The 21303-nt window shown below is 48.3% G+C and overlaps 1 protein-coding gene across 1 annotated transcript in view; it reads right to left on the reverse strand.

Annotated features, from left to right (window-relative positions):
* Positions 1–1809: 1809 nt before the first annotated feature.
* The window catches only part of LOC119975204 (regulator of G-protein signaling 7-binding protein-like), a 52768-nt gene continuing 33274 nt past the window's right edge, over positions 1810–21303 (reverse strand). The window contains exon 6 of the mRNA XM_038814817.1: positions 1810–2353. Within this exon, the coding sequence (XP_038670745.1) occupies positions 2268–2353 (86 nt within the window). The 3' untranslated portion in view covers positions 1810–2267. The remainder of the gene's footprint in view (positions 2354–21303) is intronic.

Here is a 21303-nt window from a genome sequence, read left to right on the forward strand (position 1 = left end):
GGAACCCGCCGGCTGGAACAGACCGAAAATCCCACCCTATGCGATTGATGGTACCTCCTGCACTGTAAGCATTCCATCATTCTGTAATGCAACTTACAATGACAAGATTATATATAAATTAGCTGGCATATCCATAAAGTGTGATATGAACTTTTAAGCGTTCAGGCGGCCTGGCACAGTGGGTTAGCACTGCTGACTCACAGTGCCAACGACCCAGGTTCAATTCTGGTCTTGGGTGACTGGAGTTTGCACTTTCTCCCCGTGTCTGCGTGGATTTCCTCCAGGTGCTCTGAGTTTCCTCCCACAGTCCAAAGATATGCAGGTTGATTGGCCATGCTGAATTGCCCCTTAGTGTCCAAAAGGTTAGGTTGGGTTACGGGGATAGGTGGGGGGCGTAGATCTAGATAGTGTGCTCTTTTCGAGGGTCGGTGCAGACTCGACGGGATGAATGACCTCCTGCACTGCAGGGATTCTTTGATGTATTGACACTTGTATATTGGTTTCACCAGTTATGCCTGCAGAGCTTGAGCAACATCGAATTGTGAGTTATATGACTCTTTGATACTCAGAAGGATTCCCCATATCTGTTTGTTACGTGAAAGATATCTATTGTCCATGGATGGATGGATGCACTAGAAAATCTTAGAGATTTATCGCCCAGAAGAGACTTGTTCTGTGATATCTGTTTCCTTCACAACTATAAATTAGTATTCTGCCTTGTTTGATTTTCGCAAGTTGTTTCCTGCGCCTCAAACAAAGCCCTAGCAATGTTGAGAAGGTTAAGAAATTGCTTGTTGCCTGATTCCTAATGCTATCACGGAATAAATGTTTCAGTTATGAGCAGATGAGACTGGGTCGAATGAGGCTTCCCTTCTCGTTTGACTGCAACATACTTTGTTTTTGTTTGAAAAGGTTATACTTGCCAATTCAGTGAGCATTTATTTTTTTCCGCGCTGTGATCATAACATAACCAATAGGAGTGGTTTTCTTGAGAGGTTAACTTTTATTGTACTTGAACCGATATAAGTAAAGTAATAAAAAATGCACACGCCTTCCTCTATCACAAACTCTCATGCACGCACACGTATACAGAGTAGGGGGGGGGGGAGGTAAAGGAGCATATAGTCAGTAGTTTGGCTACTCTAGCTTCAGACTGAATTCAACGCTTCCAATTTAAAGGTATACATGATTGAGTTTGTTCTGGAATTGAGTTTGTTCTGGAATTTGAGTTCTTCCTTTAAAGTCTCTGCTGCACACGGAGAGTTAAAAATAGTATATGTGGCCCAAAAGCTTACAAGTTGGCTGGAGAGAGTGAGAAAGAAAGAGCAGGAGGAAGGATATTTTTTTGGTGTCTACAGTATTGAAAGCATGTGTTTAGAACACAAAGGATTTGGCTTCTTATGTGATCACCGTCTCCAACTGACCAGTAATTTGATTAGGTCAGGTCAAGGAATTCCTCCTCTTAGTGTAGAAAGTAGAGAGATTATTTTAAGCTTGGCCTTGTTGCTGTAGTGTTTTAACAGTCTTTTGCAACAATGCTTAAGGCACCTCTCAATATTAAACTAGAATTGTCGATTCCCATCTCTGGCACTGCTGTCAAGTCATGCGATGAGTCAACAAGGAGAAACATTTTTCTTTACTGTTTTCTCACTCTTGACATTTATCTCGCCCCCTTTGCCTCTTGCCCTGAGATTTGGTGTATTTGGACGTGATTTAATTTAATTTCAACTGTGAATAAAGTGCCAACGTCAAAGAGTTGGGATCTTTTATATATGTTTAAAATACCCACAAAAATCATTTGAGAAGAAATTATTACTGTACGCAATTTATTTTTTGATACTGATTGATCTAGCTTCCTGCAGCTGCTTCACACAAAATAAATGTAACCACATCTAACTGGCCATATTGATCTGCACAACAGGTTTATTATCCATGTTTAGTCCTCACCTGAAGAAAACAAATGCTTTTATATCTCAAAACAGTGGAGAGGCATTTTGTAAAAACAGCAAGGCACAAACGAAGCTAACACAGCATTGATTAGCAGTATTGTAGAATTTTGGGAATCCGAAATAAGCACCCTCATGCTGTGAAGACAAATACATTGGTAGCTGTTCTACACATTAAAATTGCTAAAGCAGTTCCTTTGATATTGCACTTGGTTCGCTGAAGGATTCGTAATCACATATATTCAACAAATTTAAACATTTATGATTCCAATTATCCTAAACTATGACTTTATTAAGAATTGATGGGCACAACAAATGGTTTCATTTCTTTATACAACATAGTCCGCACTTCCTTCTCTTCCGAATTTTTGGGCGTGTGGGTGATGGGGTCAACAAACAAGTTTCATCTGTGGGATAGAAAGTACAGAATAAGGAATAAAAATGGATTTTGCAACGAGTTTAAAAACAATTCAGCATCAGGGGCAAGAGCTTTTAGTGAACCATGTAAAAAAAAAAAAGCTTTCAGATTTTCCAGCCAGGGTGTCTGGCGGAGTGGCTTCTTGCACATCTGTTTCAAAAACATTTTGCCAGCCTCCAAGATACGACTTCCTATAATTAATAATCTTTATTGTCACAAGTAGGCTTATATTAACACTGCAATGAAGTTACTGTGAAAAGTTGCTTGTCGCCACATTCCACCGCCTGTTCGGGTACACCAGGGAGAATTCAGAATGTCCAAATTACGTAACATCACGTCTTTCGGGACTTGTGGGAGGAAACCCACGCAGACACAGGGAGAATGTTCAGACTCCACACACACACTGACTCAAGCCGGGAATCGAACCTGGGATCCTGGTGCTGTGAAGCAACAGTGCTACCCATGCCCACTCATCTCCATTTGAATACTGTATACAAGGATTCTGGAATTCTCTTTTTTATTCTGTATCGGCCAACAACCCTCCTATGGGAAAAACAGTTTGACACTTCAATGCATTGTGCCATTAAATGGTAAGATCTTAGAAACAGATTGTGGATCACTTGTTGTATTGTGTCATGCAGCATTGCAAAGCCCTGGAATCATGTCACCTGGCTGATGCCGGCTGTAAAGTGTACAGAATTGGAACTAATGGTGCGGCTGTCATCAACCTAATGTTTATTTTTTTCATGCCGTTTTATTTCCCCTGTGGTGATTCAAGTATTGCTGTTTTGATTTTTTTTAAATCACTTCTTTTTTTGTTGGATCAAAATTACCTTGGTGCTGATATTTTTTTGCAAAACGTGACACCAGTAATATTTAGCAGTAATGCCTACATGCTTAAATTGAATAATAGGTATTGTGCTCGTCCCTTTTCCCTCCTCATCAACCACACCCTAGGAATAGTCACATGGACTGAGTAAGAATTGGAACCCTCAAACAGACTGAATCCCACTTAACAGTGGGCACAAGAAAATCAAGATAGCCATCAAAACGTTGCCCACACATTTAAAGGCGGGAGTTAGCTCAGGGCTCACAAGCGCAGTGCATAAATCACAAGAGAAATTGACGTTCTAAGGTCATTCCAAATGGATATATTTTCAGACATTTATGGAACAGGCATTTGTGGAATTATACAATTCAGCCAATACAATACTGTCATGAGAGGCTGTGCAGGGAGCTGGGTAAACATTTGCTTTGTTGACTCTGCCTCTTGGCCTTCAGCTCCACTGCTGCACTTGACCAGTTTAAACATTCACTTCAATTCGCACCTAGTGGCATAACGTGAGCATCTTAAAGCCAACGAAGTCTCCAGTCTGGTGAACAATGTAACTTGCTATTGGACAAGCAGCCTGCTGTGCTCAATACAAGCTCCCAAATTTTCAGCATTGCAGCTTTATGTAACTATGTGGTGCAGGTTTTGTTTCCATAGAGTCATTTAAAAGATAAATACATTTAGAGTACCCAATTCTTTATTTTTCCAATTGAGGGGCAATTTAGCGTGGCCAATCCACCTACTCTGCACATTTTACGTTTTGGGTTGTGGGAGGTGAGACCCACGCAGACACTGGGAGAATGTGCAAACTCCACACGGATAGTGACCCAGGGCCGGGATTCGAACCCGGGTCCTCAGCGGTTTCCATAGAATCATACAGCACAGAAAGTTTTTAATGTCTGGTTGTTACTCTTTGAAGGGTCCAATGAGCAGGAATGTAAACTATTTTGGGGAGGGGACGCTGAGGACCCGGGTTCGAATCCCGGATCTGGGTCACTGCCCATGAGGAGTTTGCACATTCTCCTCGTGTCTGCGTGGGTTTCACCCCCACAACCCAAAGAGGTTCAGGTTAGGTGGATTGGCCATGCTAAATTGCCCCTTAATTGGAAAAAATAATAATTGGGTACTCTAAATGTAATTTTTTTTAAACTGACGCTTCTGCTAGATGTAATCAGATCTTTACTGACTAGCCCAGATATGCTAATGTCTCCTTTTCCTAGCCTGACAATCCTTTTCCATTTTAACCAATTCTCAAAGTAGTTAGTATCGAAACTGCTTCGATCATCTTTTCAAGGAGTGCATTTCTGATCATAATTCGCTTTCATCCAGTCTCCCCAAATATTATCTTCTCTATGGAGAACAATCCCAGCTTTCCTAGTCTCCTCATTTAACTGAAGTTCTCCACCACAGGTACCATCTCCTCCGCTGCATCTGTTGCAGTTTCTGAACTCGGATATTAGGAATATTCTCATAACAAGTGAGAGACATCACCTCAAAATCACACAATGCTTGTAATTGAATGTGCGAACTGGTTACATGTAATTATGCCTGTCTTAAACACTGGGAACAGATTGTGGAGGATGTTGTGGAAAGTAATTGGATATCATAATTCTGCTCCATGGATTCTACATTCAAAAAATGTCTAACCAATTATGGTAATTAGCATGTCACTGCTTGCATTTTAAAGTTTACATGGGAAATAGATGTTTGAAAACTCTGAGGAACAAAGAAAACAGCAGTTTTAATTAGAATGATTTTTATATACTTTATCCAGCACACTCCTTACTTTATCGCTCTGTTTATTATAGCACCAAAATAAATCGTATATTGCTTAGTTCTGACACTCTGTTTGGATTTGAAAATAACCATCTTCTGTTAAATCTGCACTTTACTGATACCCATTTAATACAGCTGGCTGGCATGTTGCTTTCTATCCCACTTTTCGTTCAAACATCTTTAACAGTAGTCATTTTAAGCATATCTATATGTGCATATCACTTTATGTCAATGGAAACAACAAAATATTTGCATTTTAACTGCATTGGGGAGATAGTTTTGTGCTTATTAAGGCGAGATGTATTATTAAACACATCATATATCCTAGTCAGCAACACATATTCTCAAATAGGTTATGGGTGGAATTAATGAAAGAAATTGTCTTTTTTTTTGCAGTATTGTTATTAAACCCTGGGTTAAATATGACTGTTACAACGATGATCAAGGTGTTGTAAAGTATGGTAATCATAGATTTGCAGGTGAAATGTTTACAGATAGCTAATGGAATATTGTTTTGTTCTAAGGACCCCTTGCGTGTAGATAATTTATGGAGAGTAAAATAAAAGCAAATTACTGCGAATGCTGGAATCTGAAACGAAAGGGAAAATGCTGGAAAATGTCAGCAAATCTGGCAGCATCTGTAGGGAGAGAAAAGAGCTAACATTTCGAGTCCGATGACTCTTTGTCAAAGTTTATGGAGAGTGTTGTGTTTGGTCCTGGCTAAACAAGTCGAGGGGCATCTTGTAAGAAGAGACAAAAGAACGCTTTATGCTTTGGTACGGATGATATTAATGGAAGGAGCCAGGTCTGTCTGAAGAGTCAGTACATCTTTGAACTCCGGACTGAACAGAGGTGTTTCAGTTTGGTCCTGAAAGGTTCTCTGTCCAAAGATTCTGCACAGAGAAAAGCAAGTAAAATCCTGGTTGCTAAGTTGATTCATGAGTGGCATTTATTATATATTTGTTTAATTGGAAGATAGTGGCAGGTTTAGGAAGTTAATATTAATAATCTTTATTGTCACAAGTAGGCTTACATTAACACTGCAATTAAGTTACCATGAAAAGGTTTCTTCTTAAGAACTGTTGTAACTGTTAACTGTAATCTATTTCTTTGTTAATGTGGTTAATTTTGTGATTAAATTCAAGTTTGGTTTAAATTAAAATATACCTAGAACATAAGAACTAGGCGCAGGAGTAGGCCACCTGGCCATTCGAGCCTGCTCTGCCATTCAATCGTAACATGCTGCACAAGCCCGCTCCTCTCCCATCGGCACTCCCCGCCAATTTATCCCTCCTACTCTACTCTACTCTAACCCCCCCCCTGCTGAAGCTCACTCTCCCGCAAATAAGTCAATGAATGGTTGCCACCTTCGGGCGAACCCCTGTACAGATCCCCTCAAGGCAAACTTAATTTTTTCCATATCCAGAAAACTCGACAGGTCCGAAAGCCACAACTCGGTCTTCGGTGGCTTTGAGTCCCTCCACGCCAATAGTATTCGTTGCCGGGCTATCAGGGAAGCAAAGGCCAAAACATCGGCCTCTTTCTCACCCTGGACTCCTGGGTCTTCCGAAACCCGAAGAATTGCCACCCCTGGACCCGATCCCCGCGAATCCCTCCCACTACCCCCTAAGCATCGGGCATGTCCAAAGCATATGTACATGGTTCGCTGGTCCTCCTGCGCACCTAGCGCATTTGTCCTCTACCCCAAAGAATTTGCTCATCCGAGCCACCGTCATGTGAGCCCGGTGAACGACCTTAAATTGAATCAGGCCGAGCCTGGCACATGTTGCGGTCGAATTCACCCTACTCAGGGCTTCTGCCCACAGCCCGTCCTCCATTTCCCTGTCTAGCTCCTCCTCCCATTTGAGTTTCAGTTCCTCCGTCTGGGACCCTTCCCCCTTCATGAGCACCTTATAAATATCAGAGACTCTACCCTCCCCTCCTTTCCCCCCTAGAAACTATTCTGTCTTGGATCCCCATTGGTGGGAAGCGTGGGAAGGATGGGACCTGTCTATGGACAAAGTCCCGCAACTGTAGATACCTGAAATAATTTCACCTTACCAGACCAAATTTCTCCTCCAAGCTCCTCAAACTCGCAAAGCTCCCTTCCAGGAACATATCGCACCCCCCCCCCCCCCCCCCCCCCCGCTGCCATGCTCGAAACCCCCCATCCATACTCCCGGGGGCAAACCGATGGTTGTCGCAGATTGGCGCCCAGACAGACACCCCCATCTCCCCTACATGCCTCCTCCACTGGCCCCATATCCGCAGGGTCGCCACCACTACTGGGCTGGTGGAGTACCTGGCCGGCGGCAGCGGTAGAGGAGTCGTGACCAGGGCTGCCAAACTGGAGCCCCTGCACGAAGCCGCCTCCACCCGCTCCCAGATAGACCCCGTACCCACCATCCACTTCCTTATCATAGCAACATTAGCCGCTAGGGACAGGGACAGAGGGACCCTGCCAACGACGATGTCGCAAGCCACTATATCACTGACATTGAAGCGGGGTAAAGCGCGGTAGTTAATCAGACTCGGCAATGCAGCCCTCCCTCGCTGCGGCTCCTCTCAAGCATCGCCTTCTTCACCCGCGGGGATTTTCCTGCCCAGACAAAGCTCATGATCATCTTGTTAACCCTTTTGAAGAAGGACTGTGGGATAAAGACGGGAGGCACTGAAAAATGAACCGGAATGAATAAAGAGAGACCCTATGTTCCACCCCGCCCCTAACCATCCCCTTCCATCCCTTTGCGGCTCTCAGCGCAATCGCCAGCAGCTCTATGGCCAGCGCAAACAGCAGCGGGGAGAGCGGGCAGCCCTGTCTGGTCCCACGGTACAGTCTAAAATACTCTGACACTTCTCTGTTTGTCCTGACGCTGGCCTTTGGGGCCTGATATAATAACTTGATCCAATTCACCAGTCCCTCCCTGAACCCAAACCATCCGAGCACCTCCCATAGATAGCCCCACTCCACCCGGTCAAAGGCCTTCTCGGCGTCCATCGCCACCACTACCTCCACCTCCCTACCCACCGGGGGCATCATTATCACATTAAGTAATCTTCTCAAGTTGGCTGACAGCTGCCTGCCTTTCATGAACCCAGTTTGGTCCTCCCCAATCACCTCCGGTACGCAATCCTCAATCCTAATCGCCAGTACCTTTGCCAGGAGCTTGGCATCTACATTGATCAGGGAGATTGGCCTGTAGGACCCGCACGCTTCTGGGTCTTTACCCCGCTTCAATATCAGTGATATAGTGGCTTGCGACATCGTCGGTGGCAGGGTCCCTCTGTCCCTAGCCTCATTAAAAACCCTCGCCAAGACCGGGCCCACTAACTCAGAGAACTTCCTATAAAACTCTACTGGGTATCCATCCGGCCCCGGGGCTTTCCCCGACTGCATGGCCTTTAGGCCCCCCAATACCTCCTCCACTCTAATCGGGGCCCCCAGCTCATCCACTCGCCCCCCCCCCCCCCCCCCCCCCCCCCCCCCCCCCCCCCCACCTACTGTTGGGAAAGTTAACCCGTCCAGAAACCTTTTAATCTCCTCTGGTTCTTCCGGAGGCTCCGAAGTGTACACCTTGCTATAGAAGTCCCGGAATACCTTATTCAATCCTGCCAGGTCCTCCACTCTGCACCCCTCCCCATCCATCACTGCTTATTTCCCTGGCCGCCTCCCTCTTCCTGAGTTGCTGCGCTAACAATCTGCTAGCCTTTTCCCCATGCTCGTACACCACGCCCCTCGCCTTCCTAAGCTGTTCCACGGCCCTACTCGTGGATAGTGCCCCCAGTTCCGCCTGCACTCTCTGCCTCTCCCTGAGTAAAACCTCCCCCGGGGACTCCACGTGTTCCTCATCTATCCGACCCATTTCCCTAACCAATCTGTCCATCTCTGCCCTGTCTGCCTTGGCTCTGTGGGCCCCAATTGAGATCAACTCTCCCCGCACTACTGCCTTTAGCGCCTCTCACAAGGTCGCCGCTGAGACCTCCCCCGTATCATTCACCTGCAGGTAATTTTGCATACACCTCCAAAGCCTCTCAGTGATCGCCTCCGCCGACAGCAGTCCCACGTCTAGCCTCCATTGTGGGCGTTGGTGATTCGCCCCTCCGACCTGCAGGTCTACCCAGTGCGGGGCATGGCATGGTCCGAGATAGTGATTGCCGAGTATCCTAGAATATACTTTATGGACATGCGAGTAAAACGAGTAGCCCCTTCCCGTCGGCTGTCTGGCTCTCCAGGGGTCCACTGCCCCCATTTGCTCCATAAACCCTTTCAGCTCCCTTGCCATTGCTGGGAGTCTACCTGTTCTGGGACACGACCGATCCAGAACTGGGTCAAGGACCATGTTAAAGTCCCCCCGCATTATTAGCCTGCGAGAGTCCAGGTCCGGGATCTTGCCCAGCACTCTTTTAATAAAGTCCACGTCATCCCAGTTCAGGGCATATATATTCACCAGCACCACTCTTCTCCACTCCAGTCTGCCCCTTACCATCAGGTATCTGCCCCCCCTGTCTGCGGCTATGCCCTCCGCCTCAAATTGAACCTGCTTGTTGATCATGACTGCTACCCCCCTGGACTTCGGATCCAAGTCCGAGTGGAAGACCTGGCTAATCCAGCCCTTCCTTAGCCTGGTCTGGTCGGACACTTTCAGATGTGTCTCCTGCAATACAATTACGTCCGCCCTCAGGGCCCGCAAGTGCGCGAACACCCGCGCCCTCATAACCGGCCCATTCAGTCCCCTGACATTCCAGGTGATCAGCCTGGTCGGGGGGCACAATCCCCCCCCCCCCCCCCCCCCCCAATCCAGTCAGCCATAGCCTTTCTCGGGCCGGCCCCCGGCCCATGCGTCGCGCAAACCTTGGCCCGCCACTTGGCTGCCTCCACCCTCTGCCTCCTTCCCACTGCCTACTTCAAATCCCTCCCACATCAGCAGAACAACCCCCCCCCAAACAACATCCCCGGTAACCCCACCCCTGCCATCCACTGGCTGTATTCTTCCCCCCCCCCCCCCCCCCCCCCCCGACTCCCTTGAGTAGCCATCTGCTAGCCCGGTGACTCATCACTCCGGCGCCCTCCTGTCTCATTCCCATTGTTTCCCCGTCCTCAAGGGCAGCACGGTAGCATGGTGGTTAGCATAAATGCTTCACAGCTCCAGGGTCCCAGGTTCAGTTCCTGGCTGGGTCACTGTCTGTGGGGAGTCTGCACATCCTCCCCGTGTGTGCGTGGGTTTCCTCCGGGTGCTCCGGTTTCCTCCCACAGTCCAAAGATGTGCGGGTTAGGTGGATTGGCCATGCTAAATTGCCCTTAGTGTCCTAAAAAATAAGGTTAATTTGGGGGGGGGGGGGGGTACTGGTATAGGGTGGATATGTTGGCTTGAGTAGGGTGATCATTGCTCGGCACAACATCGAGGGCCGAAGGGCCTGTTCTGTGCTGTACTGTTCTATATATATATATATATATATATCCCCACTCCCCGGCGCCCCATCCCCCTCTCCAACCCACTGGAGCAAACTCACTGGCACAGGAAGGCATGGACATCAGTAAAACAAAAACCCCCCAACCCACGTCCTTAACCCCCCCTTGCTGACCGGCCACCCTTAGCACCATACTGGCTCCAGTGCCCTCAGCGAGCCCCACAAAAAGTAAAAACCCGCATGAAAGGAAAACACTGAAAAAAGAGGAAGAAAACAAAAACAAAAGAAAAAACCAGTAACCAAAAACAAAGGGAAGAGTCCCAAATGTCCCGCTTGGCCCCTTTAACCCAGCAAACCGTTGAACAGCGGTCCAGGCACATTCGGCGTCCCTTCATACGGTAGTTCTCGGGTCCTAATTCACGCCCGTGGGACCTCTTTTCGGGACCAGCCCCTGATCCCTCGCAAAGTCCATCGCTTCTTCAGGCTCGGAGAAGACCCTGATACGTGACCCAAAGACGGGCCGGGAACAGCAGACCAAACTTCACGTGCTTCTTGAACAGCATCTCCTTGACTTGTTTAAAGGCTGCTCTCCGCCGAGCCACCTCCTGGCTTAGGTCCTGGTAAATGCGGAGAACACTGTTGTTCCACGTGCTGCTCCTGGCGCTCTTCGCCCACCGCAGCACCCGCTCCTTGTCCACGAACCTGTGGAACCTGATCACCAATGGGGCGGGGGGGTCCCCCCGGCCGCCCCTGTCTCGCCTGCACTCTGTGTGCCCCCTCCAGCTCCGGCGGTCGCGGCAAGGCTTCAGACCCCATCAGCTGCATCAACAGGTCTGCCACAAACGCTGCGGCATCAGCCCCCTCTGGGAGGCCGATCATCCTCAGATTGTTCCTGCGGGCTCTATTCTCCAACTCCTCCACTCTGTCAGCAGTCTTCTTTGCCGCTCCTTCAGCCCGTCAACTTCTAGCGCCGCAACCGTCTGCGCATCCGCCTGCTCCTCCACCGCCTCTCCCAGCTCCTTAACTTTAACATCTTGAGCATCCAGCCTCTGATTCAGCTGATCCACTGTTTTCTGGAGCGGGTCCAAGCTGTCCCACTTCAGCAACTCAAAACTGCTGGATTGCTGAATCCGAGGTCCGTGTGTCCGCCATCTTAGGTTCCAGGTCAGCTTCCTCTGTCCCTTTCTCTCTCTCTTCCTCTGCTTCCTGGACTCCCGCGGTCCCATAGATTGCAGCCCGCTCTCCAGCACTTTCGCGGCTGCCTTTTTGCCGCTCCGTGGTCCTGCTATCGCAGGGAATCAGCCCCTAAAGCCCCGCCGGAGTGAGAGCCCACCGAATGTGCGGCTCACTCGAACATTGCCACCACCGGAATTCCCCCCCTTCTTCCAAATTTAAAGAGAACTCCGATAGGAAAAATGGCAATGAAGGCAATGGGACGCCTTATGCACCCGCAGAAATTCGTGGTCGCAGCGACCAGTAGAGTAGGACAGTGTCCCGTTTGGGAAGAAGAGATTAGAAAGTACCTCAAAGGGAAGGGATGGCCCCTTTGGAGCGAATTTTGTGCAAATGAGGAAACAGCTCCTGGGAGTATAGGACATACTTGGTGGGAGAACCTGACAGAGATCCACAAAAGAGCTTGGGGAAAGCTCGCAAGCCGATGGCAATCGTGTCCTGTCTGGCACAATTGCGAGGCACAGAGGAGGTCGTTCGGATGCTCCGTAAAGAGATAGATGAGAGGAATAGGATGAGTAAAGTCGATATAAGTGAGCTAGAGAAGGAGAACATAGAGTTAAAGGGGAAGTTGGCAGCAAAAGACAGAGGTGGATGATGCCAAGAGGGCACGCCAGTCTTGTCTGGCGCACTTAAGCAGCTTCCAGACCCAATAGGACAAGGCCTACCAGGACACATAATGTGCGGTCCTGGTACGACAAGAAACAGAACAGCAGGTAGAGGCATTGCAAAAGCAGTGCAGCGAATTAAAGGCAGCTCGACGAGCACTCCATGCTTCCACCACGGAGCAGAGACAAAGCTCAGTAGATCATGCAAAGTGCCGGAAGCAGATTGCAGAACTGCAGTGTCTGCTTTCAGTCCAGAATGGATTCCGAAGCACATTTGGATCCCAATTAAATGAGGAAAACGGCCCCAATTGGCAAGAGTTAAATGAGACAGCGCATAGGTATGTACATGGAACATGTGCACAAGAGAAGCCCCAGAAGAGAAGAGCACCCAACCCCCCACAGAGCAGATAGATCACACCCCCATGAATCCAGTAACTACCCACCGCAGAGCCGCACCAGAAGGAGACACTGAGTTCCTTTACACCACCCCCTTAACCGTGACCCAATTACGGGACGCGTGCGAGAAGATCACACCGTTCCTCCCCACTTCAGACCCCCACCAATTCTTTGCAAAGGTTAAGCAGCAGGTGACCATGTACAGCCTGGACGAGAAAGAGCGAGTGAAGCTCACAGTTTTGAGCCTAGACCCTTCCGTTGTAGCAGCCCTTGCCGCCCACAGAATGTAGGAGGAGGCACCCTAGCAGAGATGCACACAGCGATCCTAGATGCGATCGGTTACAATAGAGGAGACCCAGTAGAAGACCTGAACAGATGCAGGCAGAAGAAAACCGAACACCCCACAGTGTTTGCTGGACGCTTGTGGATTTCACGGCAGTTTTCGGAGACTCAACGCGTGCCCATTTGTCCCCAGATAACACGGCCAAATGGACTCGAATCCTGATCTCTCATGCCACAGAGGCAGGACAGAGAGCTTGCGCAAATTATGACCCCTCAGATAAGGCCCACAACGAAAAATGGGTTTTTAAAAGTTGTCCCGCGCTTGGGAGCAATCCGTACACAATAAACCAGCATTTCGGAAACCCGATGAAGAGCAGGCAGAGGCAGATATACATGCAGTAAAAACGCACCAAAACCCCGCATGGGTAAATGAAGGTAGAAACAGCCCACCCCAGAAATCCCAAGAATGTTAACTGTGGTCAATTAGGACACTTTGCACGAGAGTGCAATGCCCGGCAGAAATCACAGAGAGCACAACAGACAGGCACCCTAAATAGGAATAGGACAAAGCCTATTCACAGTGTAAGTGACCTTTCAGATCAGGCAGATATGAACAGCACAGACTGGCCATGTTCGGGCTCCCCAACTTGGGTCTGCAACACCCTTTGGGATAGGTCTGGCCGACCGGTCGTTGCAGCAAAAGTACGGGGTCAGCCCGTTGAATTTCTTTGGGACACAGGAGGGTCCCGCACCACACTTAATTCCTCCACCATGTTCCAAAAAGACACGTGGCCCACTACAGATACCATCACCCTCAGCGACTTTACAGGCCACTCACAGCAGGGACACATCACAATCCCTGTATCCATTCAGATTGGCAATATTACAACCAAACACCCCATAGTTTTAGTCGATCTACCCCACACAGCAGAACACATTTTGGGAATTGATTTCTTGAGCTCCCACAACCTTTCATTCGATCCAGTAAACAAATGTGTCTGGAAAATGGTGAAAACAGCAAGAGCCCCCGCCACGCTCACAGTAGGGGATTATGCTAATAGGATCAGCGCAGTCGGCGAATACTGGTTTGACCCGAGCACAATTAGCACAGACAAGCAGGTTAGGGCAGTTCTGCAGAAAAACAGAGCAGCATTTGCACATCATAAACACGACTGTGGCAGTATGGCTGGCTTGGTTCAGATTACAGGACCTGACCCCAGACCCCAAAAGCAATACGGATTTCCCCAAGAGGCAGAGGCAGAAATCTCCAAGGTAATAGACAGCTTATTAGATCAGTAGCCTCCACTAATAATGCCCCGATTTGGCCAGTAAGAAAACCCGATGGAACATGGCGACTGACCATCGATTACCGGGAACTCAACAAAGTCACCCCAGCAGCAGCCCCCACTGTAGCCACAAGTCCCGAGACCATGCTCAAACAGGGACTCCATTCACGATATTTTACGGTTTTGGACATCAGCAACGGATTCTGGTCCATTCCATTGGCAAAAGCGTGCCAGTATAAATTTGCCTTCACTTTCAAAGGTCAGCAATATACGTGGACATGCCTCCCACAAGGATTCCACAACTCCCCCTCCATTTTCCACCGACAGCTGGCAAATGGTTTATCTCAATTTTCTCGCCCCAAATATCTGGTCCAGTACGTAGACGACCTGTTACTGCAGACAGACACCAAGGCAGAGCACATCTCGCTTCTGTCAGAACTCCTAGGGCTCCTGCAGCAGATTGGATGTAAAGTTAACCCCAAAAAGGCCCAAATCTTGGAAGACAAGGTGATATATTTGGGAACAATTATTACACACTGTAAACGTGAGATCGAGCATAAAAGGATTGACTCGATTGTCAAATTGCCCCTTCCCCAAAATGTATCAGCCCTCCGGTCATTTTTAGGACTGGTTGGCCACTGCCGAAACCACATAGACGGTTTAGCCACTAAAGCAGCGCCCCTATCCGACCTCCTAAAGAAAAAAAGCTCCTTGGGAATGGCTTCCGCAGCATACGGATGCCGTGGATGCTTTAAAACGCGCACTCATTGCAGCCCCCACACTACATGTTCTGGACCCGCTTTCCCCCCTACGCTATAGAGGTAGCTAGCACAGATCGCACCCTTTCGGCCGTGCTCCTCCAGGATTGGCACAAACAGTTAAGACCCATGGCATACGCCTCAAGAGTTTTAGATCCTGTGGAGCAGGGATTTTCTGCCTGTGAAAGGCACCTGCTCGCAGTTTTCTGGGCAGTTCAGTATTTTTCATACATAACAGGACTCAACCCCATCACAATCCTCACGGAACACACCCCGACACAACTTTTATTAGACGGACGACTTAAGGATGGCACAGTCAGCCAAATCCGAGCAGCCCGTTGGACCCTTCTTTTGCAGGGACGGGACATCACTGTTAAAAGGACTAAAACCCACACTTTCCTTGCGGATGACTTACAGTACCCAGGCACCCCTCATGAATGCGAGATTATCCCACCACATCACAACACAGGCCCCTTCATCGCTAAAACACCTCCCAAGAAGATAGGAAATTCATCCCAGAGACACCAGCACACAGACACGTGCGCACCCCTGAGAATATATGTGGATGGCTCTTCCACTGTATTAGATGGGAAACGCATAACAGGATGTGGAATTTATGTAGAGGACGCACAGGGACGCGCCCTAGAAGAAATCTCATTAAAGCTACCAGGACACTTAGGCTCGCAGGCAGCAGAACTGGCAGCCATTGTTTATATAGTAGATCACCGCGATTCCTTTCCCAGCCCAGCAGACATATACTCGGACAGCCTCTATGTCTGCAACAGCCTAATAGAATTCCTACCCCTGTAGGAAGCAAGAGGATTTGTTTCCGCAGACGGAAAACCCCGACCATCCGCCCCATTACTCCGACATATTTTAGAACAAGCAAAGGACAGGACATATGGAATCATAAAAGTTCGTAGTCACCACCGTTCCTCCCCACCTGGAAATGTAAAAGCTGACGCACTAGCTAAAGCAGGCTCCAGGCATGGTTATTTTTGGAACCCCCCCCCGAAAGCGCCCCAGTACACGCAGTTCAGGTCTCACAGACCAACATACAAGATTTAACACAGGCCCAGAAACAAGATGAAAAGCTCAGGGAGATTTTAAAGGGAAACTTCCCAGCACCGTACGACAGATTTAGGAATTCTCTGAACACACATGACGGTGTGATCCTGAAAGACAGTCTTTATGTAGTTCCTGAGCAGGACAGGAATCAACTCATATGTTTGTTCCATGACAGTCATGGACACCAGGGAATTGAGCCCACTATAGCCCACCTCAGGCAGCTCTGTTGGTGGCCAAATTTAAAATCAGACATCACCCACTACGTTGAGAATTGCTTGATCTGTGCCCAAAACAATCCGGACAGATATGCAAAAAAGGCTCAACTTAGCCACACCCGCCCAGTTACTGGCCCCTGGACTAACCTCCAGATTGACTTCATAGGACCCTTACCCCCTTGCAGAAATGGTTACAAATCTGTGTTGGTGGTCATCGACACATTTACAAAATGGGTAGAGGCATTCCCATCAAGGACTAATACGGCGAAGACCACAGCCAAAATTCTGACCCACCAAATCTTTACGAGATGGGGACTCCCCCGCAGCATTGAATCCGACCAAGGCTCCCATTTTACGGGACGCGTAATGAAAAACATCCTAACTATATTTGGCATTACCCAAAAATTCCAAATCGCATACCACCCCCAGTCAAGTGGTATTGTCGAAAGGATGAATCGGACCCTAAAAGCCACCCTCAGAAAGATGGTTCAATAGAACCATTGGGACTCAGTCCTCCCATTTGCTCTCATGTTTTTACGCAACACTGTTTCCACATCAACAGGATACACCCCCCACACTCTCATAACCGGACGCCCCATGAAAGGCACAGAATATTTATTAGGTTTAGACTTGACCAGCCCCAAAGTGACGGCCCTCACCCACGAGAACGCAGTTAGACAGCTTGTAGAGAATGTTAAAACAGCTCAGCTGGCAGCCGCAGTAAAACTAGGCACCAGAAAGTAACAGAGCAAGGCTTGTTTCGACAAGACAGTGCATGGGACTGAGTTTGAAGTAGGTCAGCAGGTGATGCTATCCCTTTACAACCCCAGCACATTCCTGTCACCCAAGTACTCAGGTCCGTACTCCATTTCGGACAAAGTAAGCCGCTCCGTGTATAAAATAAAGTACCCCAACGGAAAGACTGCGTGGTTTCATATTAACCAGCTCAAGGCATATGGCTCGCCGTCCAACCACGCACACCACGTCCTGATTGCCGCAGCAGATGACCACGTCCCGCCCACAGGAAACGCATTCTTCCCCTCCCCCAGCCCGACCAGCCCATCCACGGACTCAACCTCGACTCCGCCCCCTGACTCTCGACTCCGCCCCTTCACGCCCACAGACAGCAGCGACAGTGACACATACGACAGCCACAGCACGCCTCGCTACCATCCCCCTGCAACAGGCCCCACTCCCAGCGACTCTGAACACAATTCCAGTGATCCCTTCCTGATCACATTCCTTAATGCCCCACACCCAGCACCACCACCCTACGATGTCGACCCCGACTCCGTTACCTCCGAACTCGACACACGTATTTGGCACCGCGACAATTCATTCAGGCTCATCCGGAACGATGAGCTGAACCCCAACTCACACCACGCAGCTTTGGCGACCCTCATCCATTCAAGAGTATGGCATCCGGGAGAAGATGATGACATTGAGTCTGACTCCCACCACGAGAAACCCTTTGCGACCCTGTTCGCAACAGAAAACTGAGGTGTCCAGATGATGTTTAAAAAGGAACCGCTTAAGAGAGAAACGGTGCCCTTTCTGATGGAACCTGCATGATACTCGTTGCATGTTTTTTTGTTTGTGTTTGTCAAATGTTCTTTGTTTGAATTTAAAAAGCCTTCCACAGCCCCACGCCACATTTGTCCACAGATACCTCTGAGAACTTACCGGCATGCTTCTCAGCAGAAACCGCTGAGAACTTGCCAGCACCCATTTCATAACTGCTCTTCCGATTGGACGGTAGAGGCACTACGGCAACCCCCACGATGACTACATTCTTGCCCGTTCTTGCCAGTTACTCAGGCAGTGGAGAAACGGCACTTATCCCCGCCCTGTCTGAGGAGCCCCCCTCTGGTCAGCCAAGCTCGGGTACGGCACAGCCCGCCCTATCCGGGGATTCCATCCAACTGTTACCCGCCGCGGCCCATACGCACCTCATTTTGGCTCTTTTGGTTCAAAAGTTTTTGTTTTGTTTTAAGGTAATCCTTCGGTTGCTTCCCCTCATGCTATTTACATCCTCAAACATAGGGATGGTAAATCGCACAGGCTGCGAGACGGCTCGCACTGTTTCAGTACTTTCAAGAATGTCTGGTCCTGAAATTCGGTTTTTTTAAAAATGAGGGAGTCACAGATGGTGACCAATTATAAAGGGTAACTCATGCACTAAAAGGACAGACAGACTAACACACGAGATCTTAAGCAAGATAATAACAGATGTTATGCTTGTATCCACAGAATTCCAGAAGCTCCAGGACAAGAAGAGAAGGAAAGAGAGAAGAGAAGATGAGGACGACCTCCATCTTTCTTTACTGGAGTTATGTATTTGGTTGCGCGCAAACGCGAACCCCCTCACCCCCACCCCACCGGCCGTCAATGATTCACTCCCCCATAGTACACAGAGCCCTGTGACAAGTAACAGTACCCGACATGTTGCGATAAGTTTATTCTCTTTCGTATGTTGTCGAAGCACTTCTAGCATTGGCAATACTCTGCGGCATCGTGCAGACTATCCGCATGAAGGAATGGCGAAGGAGAGCCTACCGCTCTCGCACCCCGGTATACAGGATAAGATCCCCTATTTTCGGTTTCCACCAGGCCCCCGAGCCCCTTGACCTAGAATAAAGAACATTTGTTTTGTTTGTGCGTCTTCATTTGTAAATAAAGAAATGTGTTCATTTGTGACTAAAAGATTGTAAAACTCTGTGTTTGACTGCCAAACCAGAGGAAAATTTGAATGCTGCTATTTGTACAGTTAGGAAGTTAGTATGTTTGAGTGATTTAAGTGAGAGTAGTTTATCGAGGATAGTTAGAGGTTCCATTTTTTTGTTTTGTAATGCATGCCCTTTAATGACATAGCGCCCCTTAGAGTTTTGATGATGTGCATGTAAAATTGTTAGTTAAAATTTTATTGCATAGTTATGGTCAGTGTAGAGGCCAAGGAGGAGTTCTCGCTGGGTCAGGGAATGAAGACACCGCAGTAATGTGATCCTTCACGCTTCGCGTTGAGGATCACAAGGAGGGAGTGTAGTCACCTGGGTTGGCCACTTCCCGATTCCAAAATGGATACCCGCAAAGAATGCAGGGAAAATCGGCCAGCCACAGGACAAAGAAGCAGGTGCAAGGTTTCCTGTGTATTAAGATTTGCAGAACCCAGACAGAACCGAAACCAATAGCCATCTACATACTAATGAGCAATCCCCAGAAATAATCAGAAACATTGAAGCAATCGGGACCAAACCAGACTCCCCGGCGCCAGCGGGAGCCAGGACAAAGGCAGGCCAATGGACACATGGGGCCCACCTAACGATCAGGGAACACCTCCAGTATTGGAGAAATCGATAGAAACGATCGGGACATGGTCCAATTAATTGGGACCAAGTCCAGGGTCCGCCCAAAAGGGCGCGAAACCCCTGGGGACTATAAAGTAGAGTCCCCAAGTTCAGTTCGCTCTCTTGGCAGCTCTCAAAGAACTCTTGACCGTGACTCTCAACAAGGAGAGACCTGCCTAGCAGCTGCACCAGCCAAGTAAGTCTCCAGTCAACGCACGCTATGAGATAGACGCTCCTAGCTACTATCCCATACCAGCTTGAAGCCTGCAGATTCAGAACCGGACAAAGGCCATTGTTCCTCTGACCTGCTGGGCCGTTTGAAAGCTAAGTATAGGCCTTTAGTTGCAGTGATAGTCTAGTAAGTAGAGTTTTAAGCATGAGTATTGATTGACTGTGTGTATAATAAACGTGTTTTTATTTGAAACTTACTAACTGGTGTATTGAGTTATTGATCAGCACTTGGTTTTGAACCTCGTGGTGGTATCAGAAAAATACTTGGCGACTCTAGAGCAAAGGTTATTAAAACAGAGCAATTAAGTAAAAGCATAACAAGCAACAACTGCATGCTGTTACCACTGTTTGGCATGCAAGTAGCATCTTCTCCAGGTTGGCACCTCCTTTTCATGTCTGCCTGATGCTGCTCCTGGCATAGCCCCCTGCACACTCCATTGAACCCTTGGGTTGATAATGGTAGAGTAAGTGTTATGGCAGGTTACATATTGTAGCTGAATATAATTCTGCTGATGATGATGGTCCACAGCACCTCATAGAAGCCCAGCTAAGAACTGCTAGATCTGTTCTGATATCCCATTTAGCACAGTGGCAGGTGCAACACGACAGAGGATCCATTCAGAGTGAAAACAGGACTTTGTCTTCACAATTACAGTGCAGCGGTCACTCCTACCTTTTAGTATCATGGACAGATAGACTAGTTTAGTAGGTTCTCTCATCACCTGCCAAAGACCCAGTCTAGCAGCAATGACCTTCTTTTGGACTCTGCCAGCTTGGTCAGTATTGCTACTACTGCGCCACACTTCTTGATGGACTTATGAAGTCCTCCAACCAGTGTACATTCTGTGCCTTTGCCACCTTCAGTGCTTCCTCCAAGTGGTATTCAACATGGAGTACGGATTCATCAGCTGAGGGAAAGTAGTAGGTGGTAATCAGCAGGAGATTTCCTTGCCCAATGCCAAGGCAACTATCTCCTGTACGTTGGTGTGCTGCTGGATCCTGTCCCGTTGGTGAGACAGGACATCCCTAGGGCTGGAAATGGTGGTGTCTGGGACATTGGTTCTAAGGTATGATTCCATGTGTATGACTATGTCGGGTCATTGCTTGACTAGTCTTTGGGGCAGTTCTCCCAATTTTGACACAAGCCGGTGAAGGTTCCGAGAACTTGGCAGGGTTAACAGGGGGAGAAAATTCAACGCCAGGAGGTCCATCCTGTTTCTTTTTTTTACAGTTTTGGCATAACTGAGTGGGTTGTTTGGCCATTTTAGAGGGCAGTTAAGAGTCAGCCACGTTGCTGTGGGTCTGGAGTCATACTGAATCCCTACAGTGCAGAAGGAAGCCATTCGGCCCACTGAGCCTGAACCATCCCTCGAAGAGCGCTATGTCTAGGCCCACTCCCGTGCCCTATCCCCATAACCCTGTGCATTGATCATGGCCAATCCACCTAACCTGCACATTTTTGCACTGTGAGAGGAAACCAGAGCACCCAGGGAAACCTACGCAG

This window comes from Scyliorhinus canicula, chromosome 12 (genome assembly GCF_902713615.1).
Source record: "Scyliorhinus canicula chromosome 12, sScyCan1.1, whole genome shotgun sequence".
In the NCBI taxonomy this organism is placed as follows: domain Eukaryota; kingdom Metazoa; phylum Chordata; class Chondrichthyes; order Carcharhiniformes; family Scyliorhinidae; genus Scyliorhinus; species Scyliorhinus canicula.